The sequence below is a fragment of the Stylophora pistillata genome, chromosome 12 (genome assembly GCF_964205215.1).
Source record: "Stylophora pistillata chromosome 12, jaStyPist1.2, whole genome shotgun sequence".
NCBI lineage: Eukaryota > Metazoa > Cnidaria > Anthozoa > Scleractinia > Pocilloporidae > Stylophora > Stylophora pistillata.
Genome location: NC_142530.1, coordinates 274,829 through 290,824, shown reverse-complemented (window position 1 = coordinate 290,824; position 15,996 = coordinate 274,829). Strand labels below are relative to the sequence as shown.

Below are 15,996 nucleotides of genomic sequence, written 5' to 3'. Positions count from 1 at the left end.
CCCTACGTCAATAACTGATACCTTTCCATCCAGAAGCGCTAACGGTCAAAGTCAGTTTTTTTTTTTTTTATTCAAGTAATCTTCTATTTATGCTCGTTCCAAATTTGTACATGCTTTCGAGATTTCCAAAGTTTCCAAAAGCCAACACTTTGAATTACAACTTGAACGTAATAACGTCTGTATATACACAACAACGAAGAAGCCTTTGAACTCTAGAAACAATTTTTAATTTCTTCGTATCACGGTCATTCGTTATCATAGTCACGCATTATCACGCCATCACTTATATACCATGATCAACCGTACTTATATATTTTAAGGGAAGTTGGCGTTACTTTATTATATTCTTCATTACTTCCATCAGACTACTGGAATTATTGTTTCTTTAAAATACTTGTTATTGAGCTACATAGTAGCAAAGTTTCCGGAACGTTATCTTTGCAAAAATATCGTGGACTTGACATACCAATTTGCAGTATATAATGCATAACTTAATGCTGGTATAATCAACACAACACCATCGTAACCGTGAAGACAACAGATGGTTTGTGCTCAGCTGAATAGAACGCTTTTCGATCGAGTGTCGTAAAACCAAAACAAAGGTATCACATCAACCAATCAGAAGAAAGGAGATTATCCTCGAGAGATGCCTTCCTTTAACTTACCAACTATTCTTTATTCTATGGGAACAATGCAACTGCTGTTGATTACGGAGTTCTTTTGGGAATGAACTTAAAGAGAACCTATCACCCCTGTGTTGGTTCACAGGCAGTTTTCAACTTTTGAATGACCGAATCTCGCAAATTACGCATTCATAAATAGTTTAAAACGGCTATGAAACATTTCTTTGAGTACTGGGGGAACTCAACTTGCAAAACCTAATGATTTGAACAGTACTTCTCCATAACGCACTTTCCAAGGATTTTTACTACACAGCTGTCAATCATACTTGCTGTCAATCATACTTGCTGAGAAATTACTTTACCAACAATGAGATGACTACAACTGCTTCGGTTTCTTCGCAAAGTATACTATATCTTTTTACAACATGTTTTGTAGCCTAATAGATCAGTCTGTTTCTAATGATGTTCTGATGCTTGGAACACAACTGAACTGTAACATACTTTAGGATTTAATCGTTCTTGTCAATAACGTGATTATTTTTGTTACGATGAACGAAAGGAGATGGCAACGCCCTCCTAAACCTGAGTCCTCGTATGGTGAATTCCTCGCCTATAGAAAATTTCTTATGTTGCAAGAATCAAACCAGTGAAGGTGTGAAAGGCCCAACATTAGCTACCACATGGTCAAACTGATCTCACCGTATTGTGAGTCCCAGCGGTAGAATGCCCGAGCCATCCCTTTGCTGATCTGGAGCATACATCTCCACTTGCCGTGATGACTGAACGCTGTAGTGACATGCGTAAAAGTTTCCGACTCCAGTCGATTTACTTCTTTGAACTTGTAGATTTTGTGGCCATTCTCGTTTGGAAGGAACGCGGTTCGTCTGCGGTGAGCGCAACGAAGACGGTAGAACAAGGTTACAGAATCATCATTCACCCAGTCTCCTGAAAATTGAAGGGGAAAACTGGTTGGAAAGGATAACTAACTAGCTAATTTCACATCACATCTCTCCAGCTAGGAGTAGAAAAGGATTGCACTCACATATCATCCAAAAGTAGTGATAGTACTCCTGGTTCATTCATGCTAGGGAGACCGGATAAGGCTCCAGCAATGGTTGGAAACTTTTACACTCGCTTACGGACGCACACAATTGATTTGTTACTCAGACGGGACAACCTTTACAATTAAACTCACAGAAGTGATAAACATGCAACTTCTCCCCATAATATCTATTATGTGGCAAACAGGTAATGAGAATACTCAAAGTTAACATGCAGAAGCTGCAATTTGGATCTTACACCAAAATCTCGTGACTGATATATATGAAAATATGTTGTAGTTAAAGGCGAAAATAGCCCATTTCCGAATTACCCTTGGCCTCACTTTCAAAACGAGTCCTGGTGCTCATCTTTTCATATGATTATAAGTTTCATTCACATGCAAATTAAACTCATTTTCACAAGAATGGATGAGCACCAGGCCTCGTTTTGAAAAAGAGGCCAAAAGTAATTCAGAAATGGGCTATTAACAATCCGATCTTGGGAGTTAAGGGTTATCCAAGGCTCTTTTCTATATGTGCTAATACCATTGGGGTCAATGGTACGTTCCATTTCTGAGCAGTCTTCGCTTTGCGAGTCTACTATATGAGGAACTAACTATATATGTATATGTGCACGATCCTTCGCAGTAAAGCACTATTTGAGCAATAGTGAAAAAACACGCAGTCTGACTCAATACGTGCAAAAGTATTTATTTAAACATATACTGCACGATCTGACACCAATAACAATGAACGCTCATTATTCTAATGAGGTTATCACATTTTATTTGTATATAATCTCTGAGCTACAATTTTACATCAGTTTTAACATTTTACTTGATAATGAGGTCATGCAGACTTCGAAACGTCGTAGTTTTTTACCGTTAATTTTTATCATCAAATGTATTTCTAAACATTCTCTGATTAGTGAAAATCAGACCTGAAAAAAATTTCAGGCCTGTACGGGATTCGAACCGCTGACCTCTGCGATACTAGCGCAGCGCTCTGCCAATTGACCTAACAAGCCAACTGGGAGCAGGCCATCAAATTAATTCGACATAAACCCGTAGATGATAAATCAAACAACAACTGTATAGATTTGAACTACTGAAACTGATAAAAGGTCTCTGCTCTAATTGAGGAGTAATTCAAAGACAGTAGCTTACCACCAACATGGAGAACATAGGTTATAGGTGCCACAGCTTTGACTTGGAATTCCCCGTATGCTGAAGTTACATCCTGGAATCCTGTCATGGTCTTTTCCGAGATCCAGTGACCTGAATTTACGTAGAAGACTTGTGTAGGGATGTTTTTTACACATGTGCATACCCGGAGGATTCGTTCGGAACCAGGAGGTCCCGGTTCACCGGTGCTTCCAGAATCCCCCTTCTCGCCTGTAGGCCCCTGGGGACCCATTGGGCCTCTCATTCCTCTTGGTCCTTCCTTACCCCTCCAACCGGGGATTCCGTCGGTACCATTGATACCCGATTCTCCGGGTGCTCCTTTTCTCCCACGCCGGCCAATTAAACCTGGTTCCCCCTTTTCGCCTTTGCTCCCAGGGATTCCGTTGAGCCCGTTTCTACCGGGAGGTCCATTTAGTCCTTGGGGCCCGGGGTGTCCGGGAATTCCTGAAATAAGCATATATTTTAAGTTAAAGGAAAAGTGTGTTCCAGAATGTCAAAGTATATCGAACATTCATTAATTAATGCATTTTTATATTTCAAAGAGTAACCTGACCATTAGAAAGTTGACTTCAAATACGTTGAGAAATGGGCGCCGCTATTAAATCTTGCTTAGCAGCCTGGCTGCTTCGTTTGATTACTTCTTGGAGTGTCGAAATGCAGTGAATTGACTTTTAAATACATTTTAGATGACAATTACATGTTTTTTGAAACAGACCTCTCGTTTGTGCATGTTTTAATGCCCTATAATGATACCACTTATGGAAATTATAAGAAATTAAACTGAAAGGGAGGGGTATGGAGAGTCGCTCATCGCGCGGTAAGTGCGACATAAACCCAGAACTAGATCAGGATAACCTCTAAACGAAAAGCTTGACCAATTTGTTTCACGATACCATTTTCAAAGATCGTTTTCGCCGTATAGATTGCTTTACTAGTTGTAAACGAGAAAACTTAATTTGCTCAAGGAAAAAGCACAAAAATTCGTGCGTCAAACTCAGATTCTGCGGATTAATGTGTCTTACTTACATCTTCTTATTCGCAGTTGTCGGACTGAATTTCGATGTTCAACTCACAGCTACTGCCGCCTGCGTCAATAAGTCTAGTTTGAGGTATAATTTGGATATATCAACAAAGTTGAAATGGTAAATTGGCCACCGTAACGATTACAAAAGCTGATGTTTCGAGCGTTAGCCCTTCGTCGGAGCGAATAGACCAATTGAGGGTTGTGTGTGGTTTTAAAAGCAGAAAATGGAGCTACGTTATTGGTGGGAACATGGCAACGAGAAAAACAAGAGTAAATTAGTGGAATGAAAAGCGTTCGTTGATCCCTGAGGGATTTAGACTGCCGGTTTGAAAGATGAGCTCTTGTTCAAGATTTTTACGGCTTTCCGTGCTACCTAAGTGTAAGGAAAGACCGCAGATTTCCATATGTTGCCATATGTTGCTTAGAAGGTTTAAGGTATCACTCGTCGGATATCGGCTTATTTAACTTTCAATTTAAGCGTAAACTTTAGTTGCATTACCGATTGTCTTCGAAATAAGAGCAGCTCAGAGACACGGCATTGCTTGATGATAACAACTTGATTCCTTTGGTTAATCTAACCAAGTGGCCGATATCAGCTTTCATGGTTTTTGATGTAAGGTCTTTATTTCTAAGTTTAAGCATTGGATCTACTTTTTTGAGTACGTGAGAGTATGTGTTTTTCAAATTTGAGTGCTAATTATGTAAAGATCAGAAGATAAGGATAAAGGAAAGCATTTTATTCGCGCAAATTCAATCCCCCATATCAATTTCATTGATTGAAAACCATGTGATTTTACGATTCTAAAGTTAACAGATTGAATTTGAAGTTCGTAATAAATAGATACAGTTTCATCGTGTAAACAACTAAAGAATATGAAAGGATGATATATTATAGAAAAAAACCGCACATTTTGATGAGTTTTGCCTCAAGCAATGATATAAGCATCGCACGCCCTTTTACAAACAGAACCTGTCCTTAAATTATTTAATTAACTTTTTGAAAATGATATACACAATGACATTTACAGAAAATAAACAAAGCTCAAGGGTGTGATCACAGACAGAGCAGAGACGCTAAACCAGAAAACAAAATTTTGCCCAAGGGTTATATCATACCGGCGGCTAAATTGTTGAGCAGCTTCCCGCTAATTTCCATTGAATAGAAAAGGCCTGTGAAAGCACGAAATGGCTTCGTTTGTGAGCTTGTGGACTTTTTTCATTTTTACGGACCATACGAAATTTAAAATTTGCAACGAAACAAAACGAGAAAAAATGGCGGAACTAGGTAAGAAATGGCGTTGGCCTTCCTATTCCGGAAAATCTTATGGGCTTAACTACTTTTTAGTCAACAAGTTTTAAATCCTTAAAGGGGGCAAGTTTTTTATAGAAACTGTGGTGCTGAGTAGGCGAGAGGGGGATATTCTAAGATAATTTGGTTTCATCAGCTTTGAAATAAAAATAGCCCTTTTAAGATGAGCTGTTTATATGGCGCTAGGCGTTCAATCCAAGAAGAGAAAATTGAAACATTTCATGAGCGATATCTACTTGGCATAGTGATGAGGTAATCCTGCAATGAGGTAATCCGTTAAAAGGGATAAGGAATATTGTGTGAGGAGAAAGAGATGGATGCGTACGCGTTAAAACTAGGAGAAACAAACCGCACATTTTTTGTGTTAATCTTTTGAGGCACGTTTGACACTAAGAAATAGGGTTCGTTTGCATAGGGTTATCCGTTCACTAGAAATTCCTGGATTAGCTTGAAGCCCCCAAATGTACCACAAATTAGAGCGCTTTGCGATTGAGTGTCGTTAAACCAAACCAAAGTCATCAGAACGGCCAATCAGAAGAACGGAAAATACCTTAAAGAGCCAATGAGATCATGAAAACTCTTAAGTAAAACAAGCAAACCGTCTGAAGCGCGGGAAAACGTTAGTGATCAGATCGTGATTGGTTTCAGTTTTTAATCTGATTGGTTAAGAAAGTGGCACGAGTTTTCTGGACCAATCACATAGTAAATGACAAACCCTTAAGTTCCCGGTTTACTTCTGACCCTCAATTAAAAATTGCTCTAACAGGAGAGATCACTCCTCCATGATATTCCGAATTTTGGTTCGGAGAGAAAAAAAATCTCACTGGAGGAGTTAAAAATCAGTTTTTCATCAAGAAATGCCCTCAAGTGGATCAAATTCCTCCATTAACGCTGTCATCATAATAAAGATGGAAATTCATTAAGAGCACGATGCAAAGAACTTACCATTTCTCCCAGGAGTTCCTGGAATTCCCTTTAAAAAAAAAATAGAGGATTTTGGTTAAAATAATGATAGCAAAAACATAGAATTGACTGTTATAATTAGCTTTTTACCTAAAAAACAAATTGATTCTTAATCTGTGTCCGAGATTGGATGAGAGGGAGGGGAAGACCCTACGAAATTCTTAGTATGAGGGTGCTGCATGGTTTTTCGAAAATCGTCGTTTTGCACACCCCCCCTTTTCAGAATCGAGGATCGTTTTTTTCATTAACTATCGAGATGGTAACAGTTCTGAAATTTAAGCAGTTACGATATACAAACGATAACCTCTATTTGGTGTGAAAATATGCACAAATACTTATGTCGGGACATTATCTGTTCCAAGATGGGAACAGTTTTCCGCGAACCAAGCTCGAGTAAAGCTGTGAGGTTCGAGGAACTGCAGATAGCGTCTACGGACAAATATTTGTGCGTATTTTCGCACAAAATTAAGGCTATCGCCTTTATTATCCTTCAAATATTTTGCAGTGCTCGAAAAAATGTTTACGAACAGCTTCCTGTTTGCTGCATGGGATGTTTTCTTCTGAGTGTTTTCTGGTACGACTCTTATGAACAAACAAAATAGCTCCCTCCTTCTGTAACAACCATAAGACGCTCTCTTATCTTGAATCAATTTTAAATGAGGACCTCTATCAGTGGACGTAAGGTTTGAAAATTGGGGAATATCACTTGGGTGATATCCTCGGATACCCTCCAGCTTTAGCTGCGGGAATATTCGGTTTAGATCAGCCGCGCGCAGTAAAAAGTATATGACGGATCATAGCATGAAATATAAAATACTAGTGAACTGGTTTTTGAAAAAGACCTGCCCTTTTATTCCTTACAATGAGATGAAAATATTATTCGGGCCCGTGAAGTTTTCGGCATTTCGAGAAACGAGCCTTCGGCAATTGCAGTCTGCCTCGTTTTCCGACCCGTTGAACTTGATCTTGACACGTAATCAAGTGTCGCTTTAGTCCAGCAGCAAAGAATTGGTAAACAAAGGACGCAGCTCAAATTTTTCCAAGTGTTATCAATCATTCACTCGAAGCATATTCGATTTAAGACCCTTGGGGTCTATATCTACCCGTTTTAAGACCCTTGAGGTCTAAATGTACCCATTTAAGACCCGTGTGGTCTATATCTAAACCCGTTTTCAATTAAATTAAAAACTGCAAAAAAAAGAGTGAACTATGTTCTTTGGGACGTCATAGCCGTTTAGATCAATCACAGGGGAACCCTCCCCGGAAGAAGTAGGTACAACTCCAAAATCGACTGAGAAAAGAACATTTTTATCAAGGATATTTGTAGTAGCACAGTTTTGGAGGATAAAAAAGTGGGATAAATGATCAAGAAAGCAATCTGCGCGCGATAATTCCTCTTAATTATAGCGCGAGTGGCGCGAGCGCACATGCAAATTGTTGCGTCGTCATTGCCTGGGATACTTGAAACTAAAAACATATGAGAACACACAGAGAAAATGCTTTAGCTTCAAACAAGTTATGCCAAGTTTTGACGGACTTGGAAATCTCGCAGGTGAGCTAAAACGTCTCACTGAGTTTCAACATGGATGAAAACTGACATTTCGTTATTATAGTCGAAACAAAAACTTGAACTCGAAGACGTTTGGCTTTGACGTGCCAGATACAGTCTTTCAGTTGAAATTTTACAGTCAGAGTTTTTTGGTTGTTTTTATACGCGCATTTTTAGCTATTATTAATGAAACCCTTTGGCTATATACTCTAAAATTTTTTTAAATGTTTTACGAAGGTAAATGGTTTCAAAACTGGAAAAACCTTACTCTAGAATTCTGGAAACAAGTTGTTTAGTGTTTCAAGTTGTACGCACTGCCCAGGGAGACTCAATTGACGCACGATTCTCAATTTTTGTGTGCAGTTGGATTATTTTCTCACTGCGTGTGCCAAAAATAATCCTTGCTTACAGCAGTGCAGCATTGTTCTAGAAAAAAGAATCAACAGGGACGAAATCTCCTGAGCGTTCCTTCCCAGTCTCCTCCCCCTGTCATTCCCATCACCAACCCACGACCCATCCTCCCAGCTTGGTTTTTTTTTTTATCGTTCACGGATGATTACGTCGTAAAAGATTTGCACTAAGATCACAGCGTTTTATGGATTATCACTTAGTTCTTCGATAATTTCTCTTTGTTTGGCTTCTCGTACGTCCAGACGTGAACTTGTTAAAGAAAATTCGACAGTCTTGTCGACACACCGACAGCAAAACTCAAACAAGTGTTTCTAATCACACATACGCGCCCATTTTCTGTTGAATTTAACCCACACTGAGTTCTCCTGTTTATTTGCATTCATTTATAAACAAAGGGGAAAGAAATCAACTCGCTACAGCTGTCGAAATAACCTTCACCTGTTATGATATTTAAAATTGAACAACGGCCTAAATTGGTTTCAATCTTAACTCTTCGGTATTCAATTCAAAGCTTTCCCTTGGGAAATGTTCGACCCCATTTTAAAGCGAATGAATAATTACAGTTCTTGTAAGAAGAGTTAGAACACAATGTCTTAACCGCAGTCGTAAGCAACGGAAGAAAACAAGGATTGCTATGAAATGGGCCAGTTCTTTTACTTATAATAAATCATTCTAACTAATGTTACGCCTTTGCTAAGTGTGGGTAAGGTGTATTTAGCGCCGAATGTACATGAAGTACGAGGTGATACTTACACTGCGTTGGTATCTTTCTGGTTCGCTGGAAACAATGTGTTTCCTTTCGGTTTCGTTCAAACCACCTTACTTCTATTCACGAGGGAGAGCGGAAATATTTTGCGAGACGGCGAATGAGTTGCGCAAGTTTCTTATCAAAAGCAGAGGAAACCGCATCTCCACTTACAATTAACTTTATGGTTGGTACGTTTTTACTGATAAGATTTAATTGCAGATTTACCCCTTCGAGATGTAAACTCACGAAGGTTCATCCCTCACGCACAAGTTGTTTCTCACTGGTCTGAGAATTTCATCCAATTGATAAATCTCATTTCGTTGATAAGGTGCCAAGAGGCATAACGTTAAAGACGAAGACTTTTGAAGAGACCGCGAAGCTAATTTTACGGCCCTTGCTCTGTAACAAATTAGCGACTTGAACAAACATTTAAACGCTCTCGTATCTTGGTGTGTTTTGCGGCTGTTCACATGTAAACAAGGATCACAAAGCTCATTTACTGACTGAAAAAAATTTAACAGGTTCTTATTGTTTCTACCCAGGTGACAGGTTGTTATCAAAAACACCGCTCTCGCAGACATTGTACGCTTACTCAAAAAAAAGCGATTGAAGTATTTCCCCAAATAAAAGTTGCTTGACAGTAAGCCACCTCGAAATTTCACAAACTAGAGTGAATATTTACTTTCTGCGATACTGTTTAGAAAAAGATTCGCCATTTCTTCGTTCGTCACTAACCAAGGTGATATTGCATTAGAAAAGTTACCGCAATTACAATTCTTTCAGCTGTTTGAAGCTACCAACAAAGCTTTCCCGTCTTTCAATTTCGAACAACAGTGCTTTACTCGGTAATGCGGCCAACCAAACTTGCTACAAGTTTTGAATACAGCGCCGACAAAAAACTGACTACGAAATGAAAACGCGGTGAGAATATTAATTTTTCCTTTCAACATCAGTGATCCGGTTTTAGACGAAAATAAGTAGGAGGTCAAGGGTTTGTGTTATTCTGTATTAGATGCATGCTATTGAGTAAAAGTGGGTTGTTTCACAGCCAACTAAAGAGAGAGCATAAACGTATCATGGCATATTCTCTAAGAAGCGAGAACCAACTCTAAGATGTTTTTTCTTCTTTTGCGACTCAACTTGTGCGCACGACTTTTGGAAAATAATACTTCTTTGTTTACAAAGCTGAATTTTAAGCAGTCCCGCTAGGTTTGAATGAAAGAGACTAACAAATGTTTTTACAACTTACACAACATGTTACGCTCTTGCAGCGGGAAATTTCTTTCTCGTTTACCGTGGAGTTCGTCTCTTGGCCCAAGCTGCAGAAAGAAATATGGCGGTTAAACTTGGTAAAAACAGCGACGCCAATCAGTTTTGTGTCGAACAGGACTATTTTGTTCTTTCTATGTTCCGTACACTGTAATTATAGCGTAAAAGCGCAAATTTCCTTGAGCCACGCAGTAAGTAATACACTGACATAAAGTTTCGTAACTACAAAACGAAGAATTTACCTTAAAGTTGGAGGTCGAGAGCACGTCATCGCCACCAGAAATAACAACAGCTCGCAGTAACTAAGCGTAGCAGCCATCCTCAGAGAATACGTAGTGCTAGCGTACACTTCACTCAGCGAGTGTCTGAAATTAATTCAGAATTTGCGTTGAAGCTCAGAGCCTTATTACCGTAATAAATTCACTCCAAAAATCACCGGTGCAGAACCACGAGGCCTATAAACAGCCGCTCGTGACGAACAATACGGAATTAAATTTCTAAGACATCGGGAGTGCAATTAGTTTGCAGAAGTTGCCCTTGGCCCTAGGGTTCACGGCGTACAAAGCGAGTATTTACTTGTCGGATTCACGATCATTGCAAAGAATTTAACAAAGCCTAAAACTTTTCTAAAGACTTGTGCACAGCAAAGTGTATAATTTGTCCAATGGAATGCAGCACTTTCGGCGCACATGCCTGCAAGGCACAATACTAAAAAGTTTCTCCCCGTTGTTACCAAAATGGTTGTTTTAATTTTCCTCACGAAACATGCTAAGTCATAAGCCCGCAACGTAACCCATCTTCATGCACAGTGATCCGCAAATTAATGAATTTGCAATTATTATGCACGCCCGAGTTACAAACATTGTATGAATGGAGCTTTTTCTTCGTGTACACTGGACAGGTTTTTCGTGTTCGTGTGATTTGCTCACGTACTTACCTCAAACACTTAATACCTGTTAACAACACGGAAGCCTCTTCAGTGGTGATAAAAATATAATCCGATTTAGAGGCTATATTTTACCTGAAATTAGCGTGTGAAGTATTCCATTCTGTTTAGCCCAGAGAAATTGAGAAGAAATTAACATCTCGATTTACTTGAGTGATTGCAGAGCTTTTGACCGATCAGATTCAAGTTGCAGTTTAGCCGTACTTAGGTATAACGTGAGTCACTATCAGCATCAGATACAATATTCCTAGGGAGGAGTTTGAAACTGGTAGATAGAATTAATGTTATGGAGTATAAAACTTAACTTAAAACACCACTTGGGTTAAACAGTTCTTGGAAATCTAAACTTGTTAATTAATCCGTAATCAAATGAGTCAAAATTCTTGTTGTTCGTGATGATTCTGCGGGTAATCACGAAGTCTACGTAAGATTAAGTCACGGTTATTAAATTTCTCAACAAAAAAAAAAAAGGCTTGATTGGTGAAGTAAAAGCTTCAGTACGTCATTAAAAGAAAATAAACAAAACATATTTTGTAGTCAAGGGTCTTTAAATAGTCACCTTGTTCAACGGAATAAAATGCATTAAATTCCGTGTGGTTTACATGCAAGGCTTCCCTCTTTGAAACTATTTTTTGCCGACTTATACCTTCGGTATAAAGCGAATATTTAGTGTCATTTTGAAGAGCCTCACTTCCGCTAATTGGAACGAAATGCGTTCTGATTTCGAAAGCCGTTTCGCTGTAGGTGGTATTACACGTGTGAATTTTTTTTTCAGCAGAAGTTGTTGTTAAATTAAATACACGCACCATTTCCGTGTTTCAAAGCAACCTGCTGAAGAAATGTTTCACTGGGAAACTTCGTAAAACTTATGTAGCAGCAGCCTCTTCTTCTAGATTTGTGATTATTTTCTCAAAAGTCATTACGGAATTCTTATTTTGGAAATTGAGCTTCAGTGGCGCGAGTTTATTGTAAGAAGTATTAACAGACACGAAATGTACGGTGGAATGTTTTTCGTTTTTAAGTTAATCATGAAAGTGAAACACTTTACTTCAAAGAAGGAAAATAAAGCTAATTGAGAAGATTCATCGCCGTAACAAGCAGTTCTTCAATTGCACAAGACTGAAACTCGAGGAAATGCAAGAGAGCTAAAATTTGACGAATCGCCTACGATATATTTTTACTTTCATTCGCCCTTCTTTTATTTGGTTTTTGATAATGAGTACAATGATAAAGAGAAAGAGAGGCGACCTAATTCCGGGAACCACTGGTCAATCAGTGAAATTTAATCCTCTCTTTTTTCCTTTTCTGTTCTACGCGCCATGAGCTCAGGATATGAGCGCTATATAAATAAAGTTATTATTATTACTCTAATCTTTCGAGAGTAAGTAGACAAACTGATGTTAACGTTACTGATATTTGAAAGTCAGCGTATGTATGTAGTATTACATGGATAAGACCACGCACAGAAAAAAAATTTTCCCATTTGCCGTTGTCAGGTTTTTGTGTTCATTAAAAGATGGAAGCCTTTGAAGTCGGTAAGACGAGCCAGATTTGGTTGTTTTTGACGCCAGATCTCCTCGACTGCTAAATTCGACTAAAAAAACATGATGATTTGGTTTTATCCACTAAGTTGAAATTGTAAATTGGCCACCGTAAAGAGTTAAAAAGCTGACGTTTCGAGTGTTAGCCTTTTGTCTTTCGCTCTGCCCCACACTGCACCACACTTTCTTTAGAAACTTTACCCCCTTTAAAAAACCATGACCCAATCAACGAAAATATTAAGGGCGCTGCGCTGTGACAAAAAATATATATATGTATATGTCAGAAATCCATTTTCTTTCTTACACAAGAGCACGTGTACACATAACTGGAATCATGTAAGGCAGATATTGTGAAAAGGCTTTTGCTTTTAAGATGTAATTTCAGTTTGATAATTTTTCTAAGAGTTGCAAGACAACAAAAAGTTTTTGATTTTTTTTGTCGTAAAAGGGGTGATTATACCATGCAAGACACACTGCCAATCGACTAACAGTAGTATTTTTATCTGGTTCGAGCGTAACAGCTCAAATAATTTACTCATTTATCTACCCGTTTATTTTTTTAACTTTTGTTACAAATATAAAGGATTTCTAAATAAAACGGCGCCAGTACCAAAGCCTACCACAGCAGACCTGTTGACATTTTACATTGTGATCTAAATTGCTACAAATTTATTTTATACAATGAGTTGCCTTGACCATTTTTCACCCAATATAAAACAAGCCTAGATACACGAAAAATGTTCGTGAAAAGGCCACTTCACCTCCTGTCAGACAAAACGACTGGGAAAATGTTTCGAAATGGCTTTGCCTCTTAAAATTTCGCTGGGACATCGAGGAGAAGTGGCCCCATGTTCCCTCTAGCGGCTGCTATTTAGCCTAAAGATAGTCGTACACTTGTAACTATCATCTTTTGTGAAGTATTCTATTGTTCTGAATCAGCTGTTCTCTTCAGAAAAGCTTGATCTGTCTCAATATCTGTTTGAAGTCGCCGAAAACCTCACGAATGTATTTTTGGTTTACCAAAAACCTCTCCTTTGTTACTGTTTCAATATTACAGAAGATTTTCATAAGAATGTCAAATTTTTTTAACGGCAGATCGCCAAAATGCACGTTAACGAGATCTAAAGGAGATAACATTTAACTTTTTTTTTCTTTAATAATATTGCCAAAAATTTAAACAATATAAACTCGGGAATGTGCACAGAAAAACTCTGAAAGCCAATATTGATACGTTTATCTTGTTGAAATTAAAATAAACAGTCAATTTTAGACGACATTCTTAAAAATAAACAACTTATTATATTAATATCATACTAGAATAGTCTGATTCTTAGTCGCAGCAGCTGCGCAATTCCCGACGATGATTGCACACCGGCATTTAACCAAGCGAAGTAAGAAAAGTTTTTAAACTTTTTAAGCTAAATGCGAAAGTGCAAATATCATTAATAGAGATTGGTAATTGAAGAACCAAAACAGTGTCTTAGCAACGTACACATTTCTTAGACAGATTCAGAGTAATGATTCTAAAGAGTGACTGATTGTTAAAAAGCCTCTTTCAAGTCAACAGTATATACCAGTAAATATTCTCAAACCACTCGAGACCTCAAAGTTTTACATTACTCCAATGACAGATTTTCTTGTAATAGAACGATAAGGTGAAATTTGCTCTAAGGAACGAAAGTTGAGAGAAAGATTCTGTGTAAAATCCCGCTGTTAGCACTTTCAACGAATCCATATAACACAGAGTTCGAACGTTTAAGCATTTTTGGGACGTTTTATCGCATTTTTTTGCCAAAACCACAAGGCATTACTTAGACAATATCACGAGAAAAGAATGACTGGAGTCTACTTACCGATACTAGTAAGGCGCTTATCTTTGAAGCAGTTGACCAACACGAGGCGAAATTTTTGAATCGAGGCGACACATCTGCGACACACCTTCGCGACCTTGACACAAAATCGAATGCGAAACAGTGTTTGTCAGTCATGTGACCACTGATTGACTGATTTCATGCACACTGGAATGGGTTTCGATTGCAAATGCTAGTGTATATGACAAATGAAATGTCCCTTTAATTCCTGAGATAAAATTTAGTAAACTGACTCGGCTTGGCAGTCGAGTAAATAAGTTAAATCACTGCCAAAGAGATGTCTTTATGCTTCATCGATGAGATAAAAGCGTGCTTCGCATGGATTTAAAAGCATAAACAATTTCCTAACCAACAACAGATTCAAATATTCGTAGTTTTATGAATCACTAATATTCACCATGGAAGAAAATTTTTTTTCGAAATCGAGAGTATTCCGCACATGGCAGTATATCGAAACAAATTTCATTTCGATGGCAGAGTACTATTTTATTATAATTGTTTCCACCTCTATAATTAAGGTTATCTCCACAGACACCAAATCTAAGTTAGTTAAACTGCGTCACAGATGAACTGTGCAGTCGTCGAAGACACTCTCCCGCCGGCACTACTGGCAAAAAAGCTAACCTGCAAACTTAGAATAACTCCACCTACCTCGCCTCTAGGAGAAATTCTAGACGGGGCAATAAATATGAAAGCCTGCTAATTCTTGTTGCAACTTAAATCCATTCAGATCGCCGTAGATAGAAGCACAATTCGCCACAACAAGTCTGGAGGCTTGTCTAATATCTGGTAAGATATGATTGGGCGCCTTGTGGGCGTATCGTGGGCGTATTACTTCAAAGAAAGTTAAACTGATGATATTGAGATATTCAAACCATACCTTACATTTACACCCTCTTTACCTGTATTGTGACCAATACGGTTAACAGAAGTTATGTAAGGTGTTCTTTACCCAAACAAAAATACAAGAAAAATCCCTACATAGATGAAAAACTGATCTCTGAAATCGTAGCACTAAACGGCCGATTAAGAGTATATTTTAACCTACGCGAGGAATAATATCAAACTGTGCTGCACTTTTGTGATTGTCAAGATTATAGAACATACGAATCTTTGCGAGTAACTTGTAACTGATTCGGTCGTTTATAAAAGGACTTAGCGCTTTGACGCGCCGACCTACGACGATAGCGAATTTGTCATTTTAACCAGCGAAACCACTCGTTGGCAAGATGAGTAGTTACCGTATTGAATTTTGTTTGACCGACAATACGAAAAATTGCCGAAGACTCGTGATTTATAAGCTTTCTTCGTGTTCTCCCAACAACCCAAGTGGCTTTATCACGTTGTAGAGCCCGCAAAAAACGTGTTCTATTGCTTTTAATAACCAATTACACGCAAGCTTTATAACCTGATAAAGCATCCTTGGAAACTGAATTGACCAATCAAATGATGCGTACTTTGCTCATCATGCTATAAGCAACGTTGTGTTATTTCTGATAGGTTTTACTGTTTATCCCA

At 38.3% G+C, this 15,996-nt stretch overlaps 1 protein-coding gene across 2 annotated transcripts; it reads right to left on the bottom strand.

The window, feature by feature from the left end:
* Positions 1 to 51: 51 nt before the first annotated feature.
* On the bottom strand, positions 52 to 15,910 carry LOC148718321 (uncharacterized). 2 transcript variants are annotated; one of them, XM_088739926.1, is made up of 7 exons: positions 15,130 to 15,910; positions 14,461 to 14,554; positions 10,363 to 10,485; positions 10,101 to 10,170; positions 6,126 to 6,153; positions 2,830 to 3,291; positions 52 to 1,568 (listed from the first exon to the last, which is right to left on the bottom strand). In XM_088739926.1, exons 3-7 carry the CDS (start codon positions 10,437 to 10,439, stop codon positions 1,297 to 1,299), a joined length of 909 nt encoding a protein of 302 aa, XP_088596052.1. In that variant the 5' UTR covers positions 10,440 to 10,485; positions 14,461 to 14,554; positions 15,130 to 15,910; the 3' UTR covers positions 52 to 1,296. The 2 variants fall into 2 exon arrangements, with proteins under 2 accessions (XP_088596052.1, XP_088596053.1); XM_088739927.1 differs by lacking the exon at positions 14,461 to 14,554.
* Positions 15,911 to 15,996: the final 86 nt, after the last annotated feature.

Bases quoted from the DNA above. Each gene is read 5' to 3' on its own strand.
- LOC148718321 (XM_088739926.1), bottom strand. From the start codon at position 10,439: ATGGCTGCTACGCTTAGTTACTGCGAGCTGTTGTTATTTCTGGTGGCG. The intron at 6,154-10,100 runs GTAAGTTGTAAA...TTTTTTTTAAAG, and splicing joins GCAAGAGCGTAACATGTTGT to GGAATTCCAGGAACTCCTGG. The intron at 3,292-6,125 runs GTAAGTTCTTTG...TGCTTATTTCAG, and splicing joins AGGAACTCCTGGGAGAAATG to GAATTCCCGGACACCCCGGG.